The following is a 16,417-nucleotide window of genomic DNA, read 5'->3' on the forward strand; positions in this document are numbered from 1 at the left end:
AACCTTCTGAATTTCTTTCCCACACTCTGATACTTTCTCGATTTCATTCCACAGATGAAGATGAAGTCTACCCTTATTTTCTCATTACACTCTCTGCTACCTGTCTACGCAACCCTAGCCCTGACAAATAAGTAATTTGATTTCTCCTGTGCTCATCCCAACTTAACATCTATTTGATATCTCTTCCTGATTGGTATCTTTTCAGCATCATGCAAACGTGATTAATACTCATATTCTGCAAAATGATAATTGTGACCCAAATTCTCTAGAATTACTGCCCAATCTCTCACACCCCATGCCTAGCTTTGCCATACAGTGCAAAATTGAGAATTAGTTTTGCGGGGCATAATTGTTTAAATGAGATAAAGAGATGGGGGTTTTTGGGTGGGGGGGGGGGGGTATTATTGCTGTGTTGAAGGGCACACAACTATTTCCTCTCTTCAAATGGACTTGATTTGTGCACCAGCTATGATTTGGTGAAGATCTGGTCTCGTCCTCTACTTTTAATAGGACACCTTAATTCTGACCCAATTCTCTTATTACTGTCCCATTTTTCAACTCCTTGCAGTTGCACTTTGGCAGAGAAGAGCATTTTTAAGCAAACTTTACCCAATGTTAATGAAGAGATTTGGAACACAAAAGTGCCTTTATAATTAGGACAGTCCCAAATGTTGTCTGATATTTAATGTAAGCCATAATGAAGCTAAACAGTATTTTAGGAGAAAGGTTGATTCTAATGAGGAGATTTTATTTGAGTAGGAGTGTGCAGAGTCACCCCATTCAGGCACATTCGTACAAAACTGAGGTGTTTTTATGGTGTGCGCCCATTGCGTTTTGTTAATGAGGTGTGAAGACTCCACTCAGATACATAGCAAATAGTTCATGTCCGTTCACATAATTTCATATGTTTCTTATTGGTGGCAATACAAATTACTCAGATACGTGGGAAATGCTAGCAACGGATTTCAACCATTTCCCATGTATCCGATTGGCTGGTCCAGCAGTCAGGGTGTACCCAGTCTTCTTTTTTTGTCCTACTCACTAGTGGTAAATGATTAAAACCAAAAGTCAATTTGGACCTGTGAACGTCTTTTCTTATAGAGGTTTCTTTGATTGCATTGTACGGCGCTGCGGAACTCTTGTGGCGCCTAACAAATAAAGGACGATAATAATAATAATAATAATACTCTGTTGGCATTAGTGTGACATGAACCATGTATCATTACTCTGGTTGGGAACCCTGTTCCTTCCACTGACTGACTTCCTGATTGCCTCAATTCCTTTCTTGACATCAAGGCACTGTGCCTGTGACATGTCACACAAGTGGTCACCGCTTCACACAAGATCAACAGATCTCTTCTACTGATGACCTGATTGGCTACAGGCTGTTCTTTTCCCACCGACTTAAAAGTGGGTACATAACAGATGAGTAAATCAAGTGTGTTAATAAATAGGTGCTGTGGCTCTAGAAAAACACACCGCATGGTGCAGCGCTCCATACCCCAATGTCCCCCTAAAAATAAAGTATTTTTACCATTCCTACCAGCTGTCTCGATTTTAAGCGAGAAGTAGGCGTGTACTGCAAGTGAGTTTTTAGGAGAGGGACCAGAGGTGGTGATCTAGCTTCATGAGAGTTTGGCACGTCCTCATTCACTGTGGTCACACCCCACATTGTGTCATGCCCCCTTTCATGTGCTTGCCGCTAGTGTCCTGACTTAACTGATCCAAAAGTTGGGAGGTATGATACTCCAGTAATTAATTAAATAATTACAATAGACATTTTAATTAGTAATACTTTTTTTTTATTATCAATATTCAACATGTTTTTAACACTGACAGGATTTTGTGCTTCAAATTGTTCCCTTCTCACCCCTGCAGGGATATATAATTACATAAAATAAGAAGTAAGGTAACAAACGACAAAATTAATTGCAAACTGTTGGAGGGAACTTTAAAAAAAAAACAATTGAGAAGTAAAAAAAAAAAAAACAACAAACCCTAATAAACCAAAGTGTAGTATGTCTAAAGCTGTGGGGTTTAATCCATGCCTTATTTACCAGTACCTTGGTCATCAGAGCTCATGGGTAGCCAGGAAGAGCCCCTGCGGGTTCACTGATAACCTGACTACAATCTATGCATAGATCAGCCTTGGAGCTAATTATAATCCATTATTTCAATTAAATATGGGCGTGGCCATGCTATTTATCTGTTGTAGAAGATGGTTATATTACCCCCCATCAGCCCCATCGGTCAGTAGGCACTTTGTAGTGCCCTGGGCAGATTATGACAGATGTGCTGTTTGGAATCCAATAACATATAAATAAAATCAGGTAAGTACTTTTCATAGGCTAGTGCATGGAATCTAAACATTATTTTATTTGCCCTGCATAATAGACTGTTTATTACCATTCTGGAAAAAATAGATTTTTCTTTCTCTTGCAGCCGTAAACATGTTTTAAAGACCTTACTAAATGAATTTCCCTTTTGAGCTGATGAAAATCACTAAGTCACATCATTGTAATGTGTCTGTGTAATTATTGAATTTTGAAAATATGACACAGATTTTAAATTTCACTTTGCAGTTTTTTTTTAATGTTCTGTCTCTTTCAGAATTGGCAACATACTGTTTTCAATAGAGACTCAAACAACAGAGGATAGAACACAACTGTACCATGCGGAGATCGAATCTCTTTATAAGGATCTTACAGCTAAAGGGAAAGTGTTGGCTCTTTCCACAGAGCTAGGAGTAAGTCTCCTTCCATCCTCCAAAATATGCTGACATATGAATTGTAACACCCCCCCTCCCCGCCAATGTTATCCCAAACCTGAGTTCGATTCCCGACCGTGGCCTTATCTGTGTGGAGTTTGTATGTTCTCTGTGTGTTTGTGTGGGTTTCCTTCGGGTGCTCCAGTTTCCTCCCACACTCCCAAAACATACTAGTAGTTTAATTGGCTGTCTTCAAAATTGAGACTGTAAGCTCCCGTGGGGCAGGGACTGATGTGAGTGAGTTCTCTGTACAGCGCTATATAGATTGATGATGATGATGAGAGTTCTGCACAAGAACTGTTCTCTGGAGCTTCTTGGATTGGGTTTCTCTGGTCGAGCAGCCATATGCAGCCCTCAGATCACCATGCACAATGCCAAACGTTAATTGGACTAGTGTACACTCCATTGGTCTCTGGAGAGGTAGGAATGCATTCTCTGGGGTGACTAATCTCGCTTCATAATCTGGCAGTCTGATGACCAGACTGGGTTTGGCAAAAAAAAATGCTTCCTAATATAATGCATACTGCCAACTGCAAAGTTTGGTGGAGGAGGAATGATGGTGTGGAGCTTGGTTCCAGTGAAAGGAAATCTTAATGCTACAGAATACAATAAAATTGTAGAGAATTGCGTGCTTCCAGTTTTGTGCACAAGGGTATAGTCATCCTAAAACAAGAAAGGATCTTCACTTTACTGTTTCCACAAAGTGAGGTCCATCAATAAATGGTCTGGTGGAAGTATTTGACTGGCCTGCAATGAGCCTTGACCTCAAACCCATTGAACACCTTTGGGATAAATTGGAGCACTGACTGTGAGCCAGGCCTTGTCGCCCAACATCAGTGCCCTAATTTACTAATGCTCTTGTGGCTGAATGGATTCGAATCCCTGCCGCCATGTTCCAGAATCTAGTCTTCCTGGAAGAGTGGAGGCTTGTGTATTTTTTTTTATATAATATATACAGTATATTCGCCTTATCCCATAGCAGCCACATGGTTTGCATCTGGTGGTAGTTTTGTCACTGGTTATATAGATAATCTTGTGATTTATGTTTTATAAAGAAATTTTAGTAATATGTTATAAATCTAGCAATATCCATTTTATACTGCTTCAACTTTTTTGTCTGATTTAGCTTTCCTTTAATAGCCTATTGACTGAGGATACTCTGTCAAATTTGAAAGCCTGGAAAGCACCTTCAGTGTCTCTGGGATATATTTAAAAAATTCTGCCAATGACATTTATTTCAGAAATGAGATCTGCTCTGTTCATTTTCAAGGTGACTGGAAAGAATTGAGGTTTAGTTCTGCACTCGCCTTAGCTTTGAACTTGTCTGAATTCATTGTGTACTTTAATGGATAAAACACCCTTTTAATGTAGGGTTGAAGCTATTATGTTCCATATTGTATAATTGAAAATAAAAATGAGGCAGATTTATTTACATAAAATATCACAGTAATAATCATGCCAATTTGCTGACCTGGTTGCCTTAACCAGGAAACAAACCTTGTGCTAAGGCCTATTTTTGTGTTGACACATCACACTGCAATTAATTCTTGTCTCTGAAGATTTTAACCTTGGCTCTTGGATAGCTAACATTGATGCTTGGAATCCTTCTCATCTTTGGTTTCTAGGAGCCAGATGTTGTGTGTGAACTGATTCTGTCATTGGTGTATTATTTCTACAATTTAATGCCGCTCTCCCGGGGATCCAGGTCAGTGCCATCGATCTTATTAAAATGTTTGGTAAGCACAAGATATTGATTTTATTGTTCTTGGTTCTTGCAGAGGCTGAATGATGCAATAAGATAGAGAAGTTTGTGCTTTTTGATTGATTTATTCACTTATGTGAAAGGTCAGTTACACTGAGACTATACATTTTGTTTTCTTTTATTATAGTTTATTTTATACACTGCACAGTATTACTTGTTAGGTTTAGAAGTTGCTACTCTTGCGCACAGCAGTCTTCAAGTAGCCAGATACAGTAAATTACTTGTATGTATCTAAAATATAACTGAAAGATGTTTATTTTACTGTTCTGGGAGTTTAGCTTAAATTGTTGTCACTGAATCTCTAAGCGTAAGGTTCACGCAATGTTTGCGAGTACGAACTTAAGTCTTTCATACATCTGCATATTTAAATACAAATTACTATTTATTTGCTGTATTTAACAGGTTGAAAAAATAAAACCCTGATTGTGGTGTTTGTGAAGGTTTGGGCACCTTTCCAGTTAATGTATTAATTCTTGATTTAAAAATAAAAAAGGCCTTAAAAATTTGATTGACTTTTTAGGTCTTTAAATTATTGCAGGTAAAGACAACTCCAGTGTTGAATAAATGTTCTGACCTTTTCTAACCTTGCCTGATGATGTCTGCCCTCATCTAAGCAGTTGACCCAAGTCTTCAAAATAAAAATGGTGGACTGTTACAAACCATGGGAAGGGCATATCTAAACGCTGCAATTTTCCTGTTGGAAACATCGTTAAGAAATGGAACTTAAGGGAAATATAGAAGACCCAGAAAGATCTCTGATAGAACTACTTGCCTAAACTGGTCACATACGCAAAGCAGAACCCACATACCTTTACAAAAGACTTGTAGAAACCTTCAGCTAACAGAGGTCCCCAGAGCAGTACTTTCTTAAAATGATCTGCTTGGAAGAGTTTTCGGAAGGATACCTTTCTTATGACCTCTCGCAAAAGTCAGTTTCTGAAGTATGCCAAACAATATTTAGATAACCATTCGTAGATAAGCCACAAACGTTTTGTAACAAAGTGTTGTGGATGGTGATATCAAAAATGTCACTTTTTGGTCATTACCACAAAGTTGGATTTGGAGAAAAGCAGGTGAAGTAGTTGATGAAAATTAATACCTTGCTAACCAGTAAGCATGAGGTTAGTTCTGTTATGCATTGGAGTTGTGTAGCAGCCAGTGGCACAGGAACTATTGTCTGGGTAGAAGGAAGAATGGATTTGACTAGATGGCAACAAATCCTAGAAGCCAATGTCCCAAAGTCGGTCAAGAAATTGAAGCCGAAAATAGTTTGAACATGTAATGGTTGAAAACATACCTCAAAATCAACCTTGAAGTATTCACAGGAACAAAAAAGTAAGTGTTTGGAATGGCTTTCACAGTCCTCAGAATATTTTTGAAAAAGCTTTCATACATGCAGCGCACGGAACAAGACCAAAGAATCTTTGAGCTAGAAGAATTCTGCAAGGAAGAGGGGGAGGGGGCTCTTAGGAATATGAAGACTCTTAGGAAGCACTGTTTTTTGTGAATGATGTACAAATAAAATTTTATGTGGCTAATATGTTAGTAATAATGTGTAAAATGAAAAGTTCCTTATAGACAGGATAAAAGATTCACAGTCCAAAAACATACTACTTTATGTTAATATTAGTGTACCTGCGTGGAAGAGAATTTAGACTGTAAGCTCCACTGAGGCAGGGACTGATGTGAACTGTTAAACATCATCTGTAGAACATTGTACAGTATGTTTGTGCTATATAAATGAAGGTCAACAATTTATCATTTTCTTTTAAATTCAGCAAATGAATGGTCATTGTAAACTCAAATGTGCAGAAACAGGTTATGTTCAAGTCTTTAACCTTCAGAGGTGGTGTTAGTTTCACTTCACTTGGTGATACGGTGAAACATGTAATTTGAACAGGGGTGCCAAAACATCTACATACATATATAAAACTTGGTGTTGGACTGAAACTAAAATCCAAGCGGAAGGAACATTGCAAATATCGATGTTCTCACAAAGTTTAAAAGTAAATGTAGTACATTCACCAGTTATCACATACATTTACAGACCATCATGGTCTCTTAATTCAACTTTAAGTTTGTTTTGCGTTTCCACAATGTTTAAATCCCTATGAGACGTTTTCATTTCTACTTATCTTAGTACATAACGCACGACCTACAAATAATTGCTGCTTACATTAAAATGATAAACTAAAAGCCACTGGTAGGGGAAATTTGGATGCTTAATCCAAAAAGCATTTCTTGCATACCAAATGTGAGTACTTCTCTGCAGTTAGCATTGGGAAATATAATAAACAGCTGGACACATCTGGATGAAACATGTATTGTTTATTACAGTCCAAGACAAATGCTTACTCTGTCCCGGATAATGGTACCAGAAATGGATTCTGTTTTGTGTATAGTTCATCATGAATTAAGGAATGTCTTCTAGCGTTAGGAATCCTTGGAAAGTGGGATGTATACCATCCCGTCATACTCCCAGTATATACCAGACTAAGTGGCAGAGACTTGTACCGACAACTGAAATCTAAAGCTTTGTAGTTTTCTGTTCAGCGATCTTGTATGATTTTCCGTCATGTGACCTTTTGACTTTTCCCCTCCTTGTTTGCAATGTCCAGTATAGTACATTTTTTTCAAGCTCATTATCAGAACTTCTTTCTGTCTGTATCTGCTACAAAATACGAGGAAAAACAAAATTCAGCCTATATATATATATATATATATATATATATATATATATATATATATATATATATATATATATATATTAACCATTTCATTGATGCCACTATAAAATGTACCAATTGGAAAGTAAACATTTTGCGAGTCGATACTAATCATTCAATATTTCATGTACGTTATTAGAGTAATCTAAAAATAGTCGAGTTCTGAAGCTTGGATCTGCCATTGTCAGAAATGTTACCATCACTTCTGTATTATCTCAAGGTCTGATCGCGTTAATAAGAGTTTATTCCCATGATATGTCCAGAAACTCTTTGAATTGGTTTCCAGAAGTTCCAGACCAACGTCTTGCTAGTAGAATGTGACATTTGTTCTATTGGCAAACTGAGCTCAAGAGGCTAATAAAATAGTACTTGTTTATTCCCATTACAGCCTGGGAAAAAATGAATGCTGTATCCAGCTTTCTGAGTACTCATGTCTGATATTAAATGCGACAACCACCCATAAGACAGCGCTGGACAAATAAACGTCTCCATGACAACTCATGGAGGCAAAGTGATGCACTGATGCTGGCACAAGCTGGAAGCCTCAAGGCTACTGCCAGCACTTAAGGACTGTTTGGTGTAGTAACGTCACCTGCTGATCATATACCAGTTGCTTAGCGCGCTGCACTCCATGTATGGCATGCTCAAGAATCCCTGGCTGTTATACCGATGGGGAAGAGTGGAAACCTGGCTGCTATGTGCTGAGGGAAGGGAGGTTGCAAGAGAAGCAAAGACTGCATGGCCTAGTATACTGTGGACAGGGGGCAGTGGATTACTGGGGGAAGATAGTGCTGTTCTATGGACAGTAGCTGGGTGTATTATGTATTTTGGCAGCACATAAAAAAAATGTTACCCTCTAGTCTTTGCAGTTGGTATTAGCTTTGTGCAACACATATTTTTCCTAACTTTTTGATCCTGGCACCTAGCTTTTAGAGGAATTTGCCCATGCCTGATATAAGGCACATGCCATATTGTGGCAAATATTATAGCACTGCCCCACACCACTGTATATTATATTATACACTTTCATTTCCTTTTGATATTTAAAAATGTTTCACCTGTTACAAAAAACTATTGCTTTATTGGCTCATTGAACTGGCTAGATTGCAAGCTTCAAAGCTAATTGCATTTTATCTCTGATTGGTTAATTAATAATGCATCACATCCCTGTTTTAGACAGGTGTTCTTAATGGCTAATACAATACAACCTTCTGCATCTGACATTTATACATTATACTAAATTAGGTTAAACCTGTTTTAGATTAGAGATGCAAGATTATGGTTTATATAAAGCAATGTTTACACAAGATCTGAAATACTAAAGAAGGCATCAGAATGGAAAACTAGTTATTCAGAGAGATTCTTCTCTTTCATTTAGCCTGTCTATGTTCTTGTGGTTTGTCCTTAGTGTGGTCGCTTATTCTGTAATTATGGGGACTCTGATGGCCAGCGGCAAAGAGGTCTCCGGGAAAATTCCTAAAGGAAAGGTATGTTCAATTTTTATTTTTTAAAGCAGTTTATCTTTAGAACTTCTTCTAAAGAGCTGTACAGTTGCGTTTTTGTAGTTACTGGAGGAAAGCCGGTATTCCACCACTGAATTTGTTTCAGTGGTGGAATACCTGGTGTTTCATTATAAAGTATTAAAAGATTTTTGCTGTGTATGTGTGCAGCCCCCCCCCCCCCCCCCCTACATAAATGTAAATTATGCTCTTGGTTTTAAGTGGCACAGACAGCCTTGATGGGTTTAGGTACCCATTTCTTAGTAAAGCTGTAGGCCTGCTTGGACTAAATTTGAATGGGGAGAGTGATGAGATGGGTATCAATAACACATTACTAGTGCCATAGACGGACACCTTCTCATGTTCTGCTCCCCATTAAGACTGTTTTGCTGGGAGTCCACTTGTATCTGTCATCAGCACTTGGTCGCCAAAAGTTGAATCGACTTAACCTTCCTCCAAAATTGTTTCAACGCCATTCATCATAAAAATGTCTTTGCGCTTCCTTCTTCCTCCCTGTTGTTCAAGTCTTTAGTGTTCAGCCTTGTTGGGTAACATTATTTTTGCTTCTGTCTCTTGGGCCTGGGCAGTGAAGCTTGTCAGTGTACGCTAGACTGACCAGATTGAAATGCTCACTCCTCTTCCAGTCTGACAAAATCTTATAGTATTTAGGCACAAAGAAATAGGGCCTCATGTTGAGTTGGAAGCAATTTCCATCTAAAATGCAGATGAAAATTTAACAAAAAATAAAATATACACGTTTTACACAGGTATGTTGAGCCGGGCACATTTAAGCTGATTGTCACCATTGTCCGTTTGTAACTTTGACTAATGATCTCACACCTGCAAGTCTCCGGTCTCCTGGCAGGCGCATATGCCTCGGAGTCTTAAGTCTACATAAGGCATTTGCTCCAACACACCCTTAGTCGTCCCCTCATTCTTCCGTTCCACCTCTTTAATCATAAGGGGCCAAAATGGCCATAATCGCAAGTTGCGTTTGTCTATGTACAGCCGTAGCCGTAACTTTTGTGTACATGCGCAGAAGTAAAATGTATTATATGCTGAAAACGCTATTTGCGTCCAACTCTACGTGAAGTGTTTGGTGTGCAGCTGTCCTAAAATGGTACAAAACTTTGTCGTAAGAGTTTTGCAATGTAGCAGTTGTTATCCCACCCATCCACCCTCTTCCTTCTTGTACATAGACTGGAAGGGGACGAGCACTCCAGCCTTCTTTCTTTCATTCACTAACTCTATAGTGTCCAACCCTCTCTGTGATCACTTCAGATGGTGTCTGTTTTCATGTCCAGCCAGTTGGATACATACCTATTGTATTTTTACTTTTACTAAATGTTTTAGCTGGTTGATTTTGAAGCTATGACAGCACTAGGATCAGAAGCATTCAGCAAAATTACCAAAGACTGGATGAATCTAAAATAGTAAGTTGAATAATTTATTCTTTTTTTAAGACCATTTCTTTTAGGAACAAACATAAAAAAATGGCAGTAGAACAAAGGGACTCTGCCCAATTTAAATGAAAATGCCTTGTGTACTTTCATAAAGAGATGGCAACGTTCTTCATATGAGCCTATACTAATACTGTATTTTTTTCAGTGATGGGCGTCCTATATGGATGGCAGACAGTGGTTTGTTTGTTTTTTTTTATTATTATTTCTCATAAACAGAAATGCCTGTGTGACCCAGCCATGAAGGTCCCTTCCAAAAGAAAATACCAAACCTGTACATAAACTGGTATATCCCAGCTGGTATTGGGCAATCTGCCCCATTATCTAGGTCTGTTCCCCTCAAATAACCCCAGTGCCTGATAATTATTCTATTGATAGGGTCTTTATCAGGCGTGGTAGAGTCCGTTAGAGGATGACCACAATGGGCCGGTTTCTGCAGTCATCTTCTCTCTATAGTGAAGCTGGAAGTGATCTTGCCGCTCACTCTGAGAGCCAAATTGGCAGTTTTCTGATTTGGCAACGCTTGTGTATGGCCATATTGAACAATCCCGTTGCTCAGCTCTCTGTCCCACCTGTGGCTACCATTTTCTTTTCATTAAAAGATCCAGATTGACAACTAAAGCAAAAGTGAAACTGTAGGCTGCAATAATGTTTTGATTTGGTATTTCTTTGATTATTTTAATTTCAATAAGTGTGAACTACTCTATACATGGTGTACCACCTTCAGTATTCTGATTCTTCTTATATTTCCTGATGACATATTGACAAATACTTTTTACAACAACAGATTTGCATTTATCACATTCTATTGTGTTCCCTAGCTTGCCTCCACCATATAAGAGCCTCCCCTCGGTGTCTGAATCGTTCCCTACACTGAGAGCAATGATTGAAGTTTTGAACACGGACTCTTCCCTTCGCTGTGTCAAGAAATCATGACTCGCTGTGTATTTGTACAAGCAACTGGCAGGGACCTCTTGCTTATTAAGTTATTTTTTTATTATTTTTTTTCTTCAAAAGGTGCCATTGTGAACGAACTGGGTTCTTTACCACTTTTGATATGACTTTTCTATTATTTTTATATAAATCTATTAATTGAAACTTGAACTGGTATTTTCTTCTATATGATGCACCATGCAGTCAGATCAAACCAAACTGTGTAAACTGTAATGCTCAAGAAAAAGCTGCTGGCCCCTGGAACAAGTTAATGGTCATTTTTAGTTTTGACATTGATGATGATAATGATTGCAGTTGTATGGTTTCTGTTTCTATGTATTTAACTCTGTCCAGGGTGCAACTGGTTTATGAATATTTCTTTTGTATAATTTTGTCTAATTTAACTAGAAATTTGGTTATGGGTGTTACTGCCCAAATTATCTCTGTGTGTACAATCAAAAACAGCGAGTGAATAACATTCTTTAAAAATTAATTTTGACATTTGATAAGACTTGATTAGGTAGTTAATACATTGGTTATTTGGTACATGATAAATGAGAACCATTGTCCAAATAATTTTGTATAAATCGTATTTAAATATTTTCATATATTTGTTTTACAAAAGGGTTTGCCCAGTTTGGGACAACTTTGCCTCATGAGTAAGCTATTCAGTGGTGGTCCCTTCCCTGATACACCATTTCCTTGTGTTCACCACTATTATCACTGAGCTTCCAGCATTGGAGGTTTCACTGCGTTATGGATGGGAAGATGCTTTAATGCATTGTATTGGCCGCAGTACTTGTTGAATCAGATGCCCCATTAAGTAAATACAGTTAGAGAGTAGGCAGGAGCCCTGAAACCAGATAGGGCACATCAAAACAAAAGATGGAATATCATCAGTACATTTGTTTTGCATTGTTCAATACGATTTAGTTTTATACATTTTTTTTAGGCTAGATTTACTAAGCTGCGGGTTTGAAAAAGTGGGGGTGTTGCCTATAGCAACCAATCAGATTCTAGCTTTCATTTATTTAGTACTTTATACAAAATGACAGCTAGAATCTGATTGGTTGCTATAGGCAACATCCCCACTTTTTCAAACCCGCAGCTTAGTAAACCTAGCCCTAAGACTTAAAGTCTGACTTCATTACTAGCCAGAAGTCACAGACATGCCCTTGTTTTTTTTTTTAGGTTTCTATTATTAATTGGGCAGTGTTTAATGATGATCGGACAGAGTTGCTAAAGGTGAGGTCCAACGTGAATTATGCGAAGGTACCAGGTTGGACTGGAGCAGCGTCCTATACTTCAAGTTACTCATTATGGCCATCTAAGCTATTAGCTTTTTTTTAAAAAAAAAACATAAAAGTAAAAATGCTTTTTTGCTTTTCTTAATACTTTTTTTCTTTACTCCTTATTTGTAATAGCAGGCAATAACAGTACAGGTCATGTAATCTGTTGAATGTAGTTAACAAAAGGACAAGTGAGAGCTTTGGAAGTCCAGAGCATTTATGACATGCCTGTTTCCAATATTGTTACAAAACGGTAGATTATAGAAAACTGAAATAGTAAGACCAGGTAGTGCTAGGAACGTATGAGAGCTGACAGGCTGCAGGGTCTTTTGGATTTTTTAATGGGGAAGAAGGGAAGTACTTTCTTTTTTAAAGGAAACTGTGTATACACTGATCAGCCACCGCATTCAATTCTATTCATATATTATTGTGTAGGTCCCCTTCGTGCCACCAAAACAGCTCTGACCCATTGAGGCTTGGACGCCACAAGACCTATGAAGGTGTCCTGTGGTATCTGGTACCAAAACGTTGGCAGCAGGTCCTGTAAGTTCCGAGGTGGGGCCTCCGTGGCTTGGACTTGTTTTTTCAATACATCCCACAGATGCTTGATCGGATTGAGATCTGGGAAATCTCTCATGTTCCTTGCATTATCCTGCTGAAAGAGGCCACTTCCTACAGAAAATACAGTTACCATGAAGGGGTGTACTTGGTCTGCAGAAATGTTTATGCGGGTAGTACATGCCAAAGTAACATCCACATGAATGCCAACACCCAAGGTTTCCCAGCAGAACATATTACATTTATGTTCTTGGAGACTTCTGAGGAAATCTGGGCTTAGAGCAAGGTTAATAAAAGTGCAACTGTTGACCAACTGTTAACTAGACTAGCCTAAATATTATTACATAGTGGTTTCATGATGTAGTATAATTGACATCCGTTCATAGTTTTCACAGTAAATTAGGTCTCTTTTCATTGTCTTGCTAATTACTTACAACAATGAAAAATAGGTAGACAAGCTTGTAAGTAATTACCATTCTGGAGTACATAACTTACTTAAAAGTCAGCTACAATTATTATTATTATAAAGTAAAAAAAATATATTTGATTTCTTAGACTCTAATCGAACAAAAGTAAAATATTTTGATTATGTTGGAAACAGAACAAATATTTATGTGAATAAAAAGGAAATGGAGCAACAGTGAATATACCTCACAAAAGCATGTGCAAAATATACTTGAATGTATTACAGGGAAGAGAACCAGACATAAGCTGTGTATAGAAAATTTGAAGCTCAATATTTGAAAGCACAATATTTTGATGGAAGTTTCAATTACTGCTTAGATAAAGTAATAAAGCTGAAATTGTACCTTTTAATAAATCTAATGTGTGTCACATTGTGTATTTCAGCAGCGAAAATGTATTTGGTTTGGGATTGGATATGTATCAAAACTACACTGAAAAATGAGATGTGTGTTTCTATACATAACACTTACAGATACAGTGGTTTGGGGTTGTACACGGTTACTGTCTATATCAATCTCTTGTACGACTGGTTGGCCTGCTTCCCTTTTAGACTTCATATTGTTCTGCTTGCCTGAACATTGCTGCTTATTGGCCATCCAAAGTTATCCCCCCAAAAACTACCATGCTAAAGTAGAATGGAGAGTTCACATTTGACAATTACAGCTTGTTCTAAAAAGGAACTGGAACCAACACATCAAGCCACTGAGTTATAGAACATCTTGTACCTCTCATTTGTGGAGAACATAACTTACCAATCATAACCATAAGCTTTTGCTCACTAATAGAGGGAGGGATATAAAGTTCTTTGAATGTTTGGGTATAAGAGATTCCTTTTGGAAGCACTTAATTGAAAGTGGTTCAGCAAGTGTTATAGGAAACAGACAGCCAATGTATTTTTAAAAATTATATAAAGTCTACTTTTGTGGCTTCCTTCTTAAGTCAGTTTTTTTTTTTTTAACAAATGTATATTATTTGTCAGCTACTAACAGAAAATGTATTGCTACAGAACAATGGTTTCATCAAGTCTACAGCATCCAGTTGTACCTTTTTCTTCTCCAGGACAATTATGATTTCTTAAAATAGTATGTGAATAGATTCACATAATTGTTTTAATGTTTTTCCAAAGAGTACTTGGAGTTGGAATGAATTTCATGGACTGAATTAAGCTGTACAGAAAATATGTTATCAGTCGCTGAAACTTACATTCTAAATTCCCTAACACACACAGAAACTTGGGCCAATTAACCTACCAGCAGGGCTCAAAGTGGGACAGTATGTCATACCGGCATTTCTTCACCCTACTTCCTTACAAGCAGGAAACACCATCAACAAGTAGATGCATGTGAGCAGAAGACCGCCCTTGTACCACCTGATGAGTACCCCATTCTCTGCTCATCAGCACCTGGAATTCTTCACAGCAACCGCCTATCTGCAGCTCCCCTGTTTGCACCTAACTACCTCATCGCCCACTCCCTGTCGAAGGCTGCCTCATTTCCACCACCTTATCTTACCTCTCTCCAACTAACATTTCCATTTCTCAGCTATTCATACCTTCTCTGCCTCTTTACCATCTGCACAGCATCTGTAGTCAGCTATTTCTCTTTTTAAGTTGCCTAACATTTGACTTTGTGTCAGCTAGAGTCATGTCCCTATATGTAGTCTTATGTCCTTTGTAATAAAAGGAAACAAACCCCTTTCCCCAAACCTAAAACATGTATCATATATTGCAGTTTCAGAATTCAGTAGTGAGAGGGAATAGGAGCAGGAACACCGATAAATAGAGGATCAGGGAGTAAGGGAGAAGTGAGAAAAGTAGGCTGTGAGGCACAGGAGAGCGCAGGTGCGACGGGATAGAGGGGGGAGAAGATAGGCCCATCGCAACAGAGGAAACCAATAAGGTAAACATGAAGGGTAACATGGTAGATATAAGGGAGAGGTGAAGAAGCTCAGAAGATATGAAAAGTTACATATATATTTCGATAATCTATAATATAAATGCTTAGTGGCGTGTGTTAGTCTGTGTGTGGAAAAAATAAAACCAAGCTGCAGCGCCACCTGCTGGGCAGAGTTATACACTGACCTACTAAATTCTTAGTGTGTGTGGAAAAAAAAAATTCAGAAAGGCCTGAAATTTGGTATACTAAGATGTTTTTAATTTGTTAATTGTTAAAAGCGTTTATAAAGATTTAAAAAAAATATATATATATTTCTTGAAGGAGAAGTGACAGTGGGGAGTGGTTGGTGGTTGCCGGGGGTGACAGAGTGAGAGGAGTGTGATACTCAGGACCGCTGAGAGAGATCCCTGTGGCTGGATAGACATCTGGATAGATGTGGCGATGAAAATGAAGGATGAGGTGATGGATAAGAATGATGAGGTGGTGACATGTGGACAAAACCACGTTAAAAAAGGGCGCTTGCGTCGGGAAGTAACGCTCTTCCCCTGAGGAGGCCTGGGCTATGGCCCAAATGCATGACAAGAACCTTTTTAACACCTTAAGTAGCTTGATTTGACTAGAATGCATGAGTATCATGCACGGGTTAACTTGTGTAGTATAAGTACACAAAGGAGACACGAGGGGGAGGGACACAGAAGAGAGGTAATTAGACACAGGAGGCTTGACTGATTAAGAAAAGTAAGGCATAAAAAGGAGTAAATTTGATCCAGGATAAACCATGTTACAATGCAAGGGGTGCAGATTAGTTTATTATTTTGCACATAAGTTAAATACAGACTGTTTTTTCATGTAGCACACAAATACTTGCTAGCTTTATTTTTACACTGAAATTTAAAGTTAACCTAAAACACGCCCTACCCCAACTATAAATCTGACCCCACATTTTATTTTTTTTTGCTTTAGTTTCCTTAATAAATCAGGCCCAGGGTGGATAGCCTTACAATATTTGATATGTTTTATATTATACTATATAGTGTTAAAATGCATCTAACATTTAATTTCA

General features: G+C 38.0%; 1 protein-coding gene across 3 annotated transcripts in view; it reads left to right on the forward strand.

Annotated features, from left to right (window-relative positions):
* TTC13 (tetratricopeptide repeat domain 13) overlaps positions 1-11,640 on the forward strand; it is a 58,632-nt gene extending 46,992 nt beyond the window's left edge. For 2 of the 3 annotated variants that reach the window (XM_075203637.1, XM_075203639.1), the window contains exons 19-23: positions 2,611-2,746; positions 4,393-4,472; positions 8,664-8,742; positions 10,108-10,187; positions 11,036-11,640. In XM_075203637.1, coding sequence (XP_075059738.1) covers positions 2,611-2,746; positions 4,393-4,472; positions 8,664-8,742; positions 10,108-10,187; positions 11,036-11,150 — 490 coding nt within the window. In that variant the 3' untranslated portion in view covers positions 11,151-11,640. Of the gene's footprint in view, positions 1-2,610; positions 2,747-4,392; positions 4,504-8,663; positions 8,743-10,107; positions 10,188-11,035 lie in introns of all 3 variants that reach the window. The other variant, XR_012689742.1, reaches the window with a different exon arrangement.
* Positions 11,641-16,417: the final 4,777 nt, after the last annotated feature.

This window comes from Mixophyes fleayi, chromosome 3 (assembly GCF_038048845.1).
Source record: "Mixophyes fleayi isolate aMixFle1 chromosome 3, aMixFle1.hap1, whole genome shotgun sequence".
Taxonomy (NCBI): domain Eukaryota; kingdom Metazoa; phylum Chordata; class Amphibia; order Anura; family Limnodynastidae; genus Mixophyes; species Mixophyes fleayi.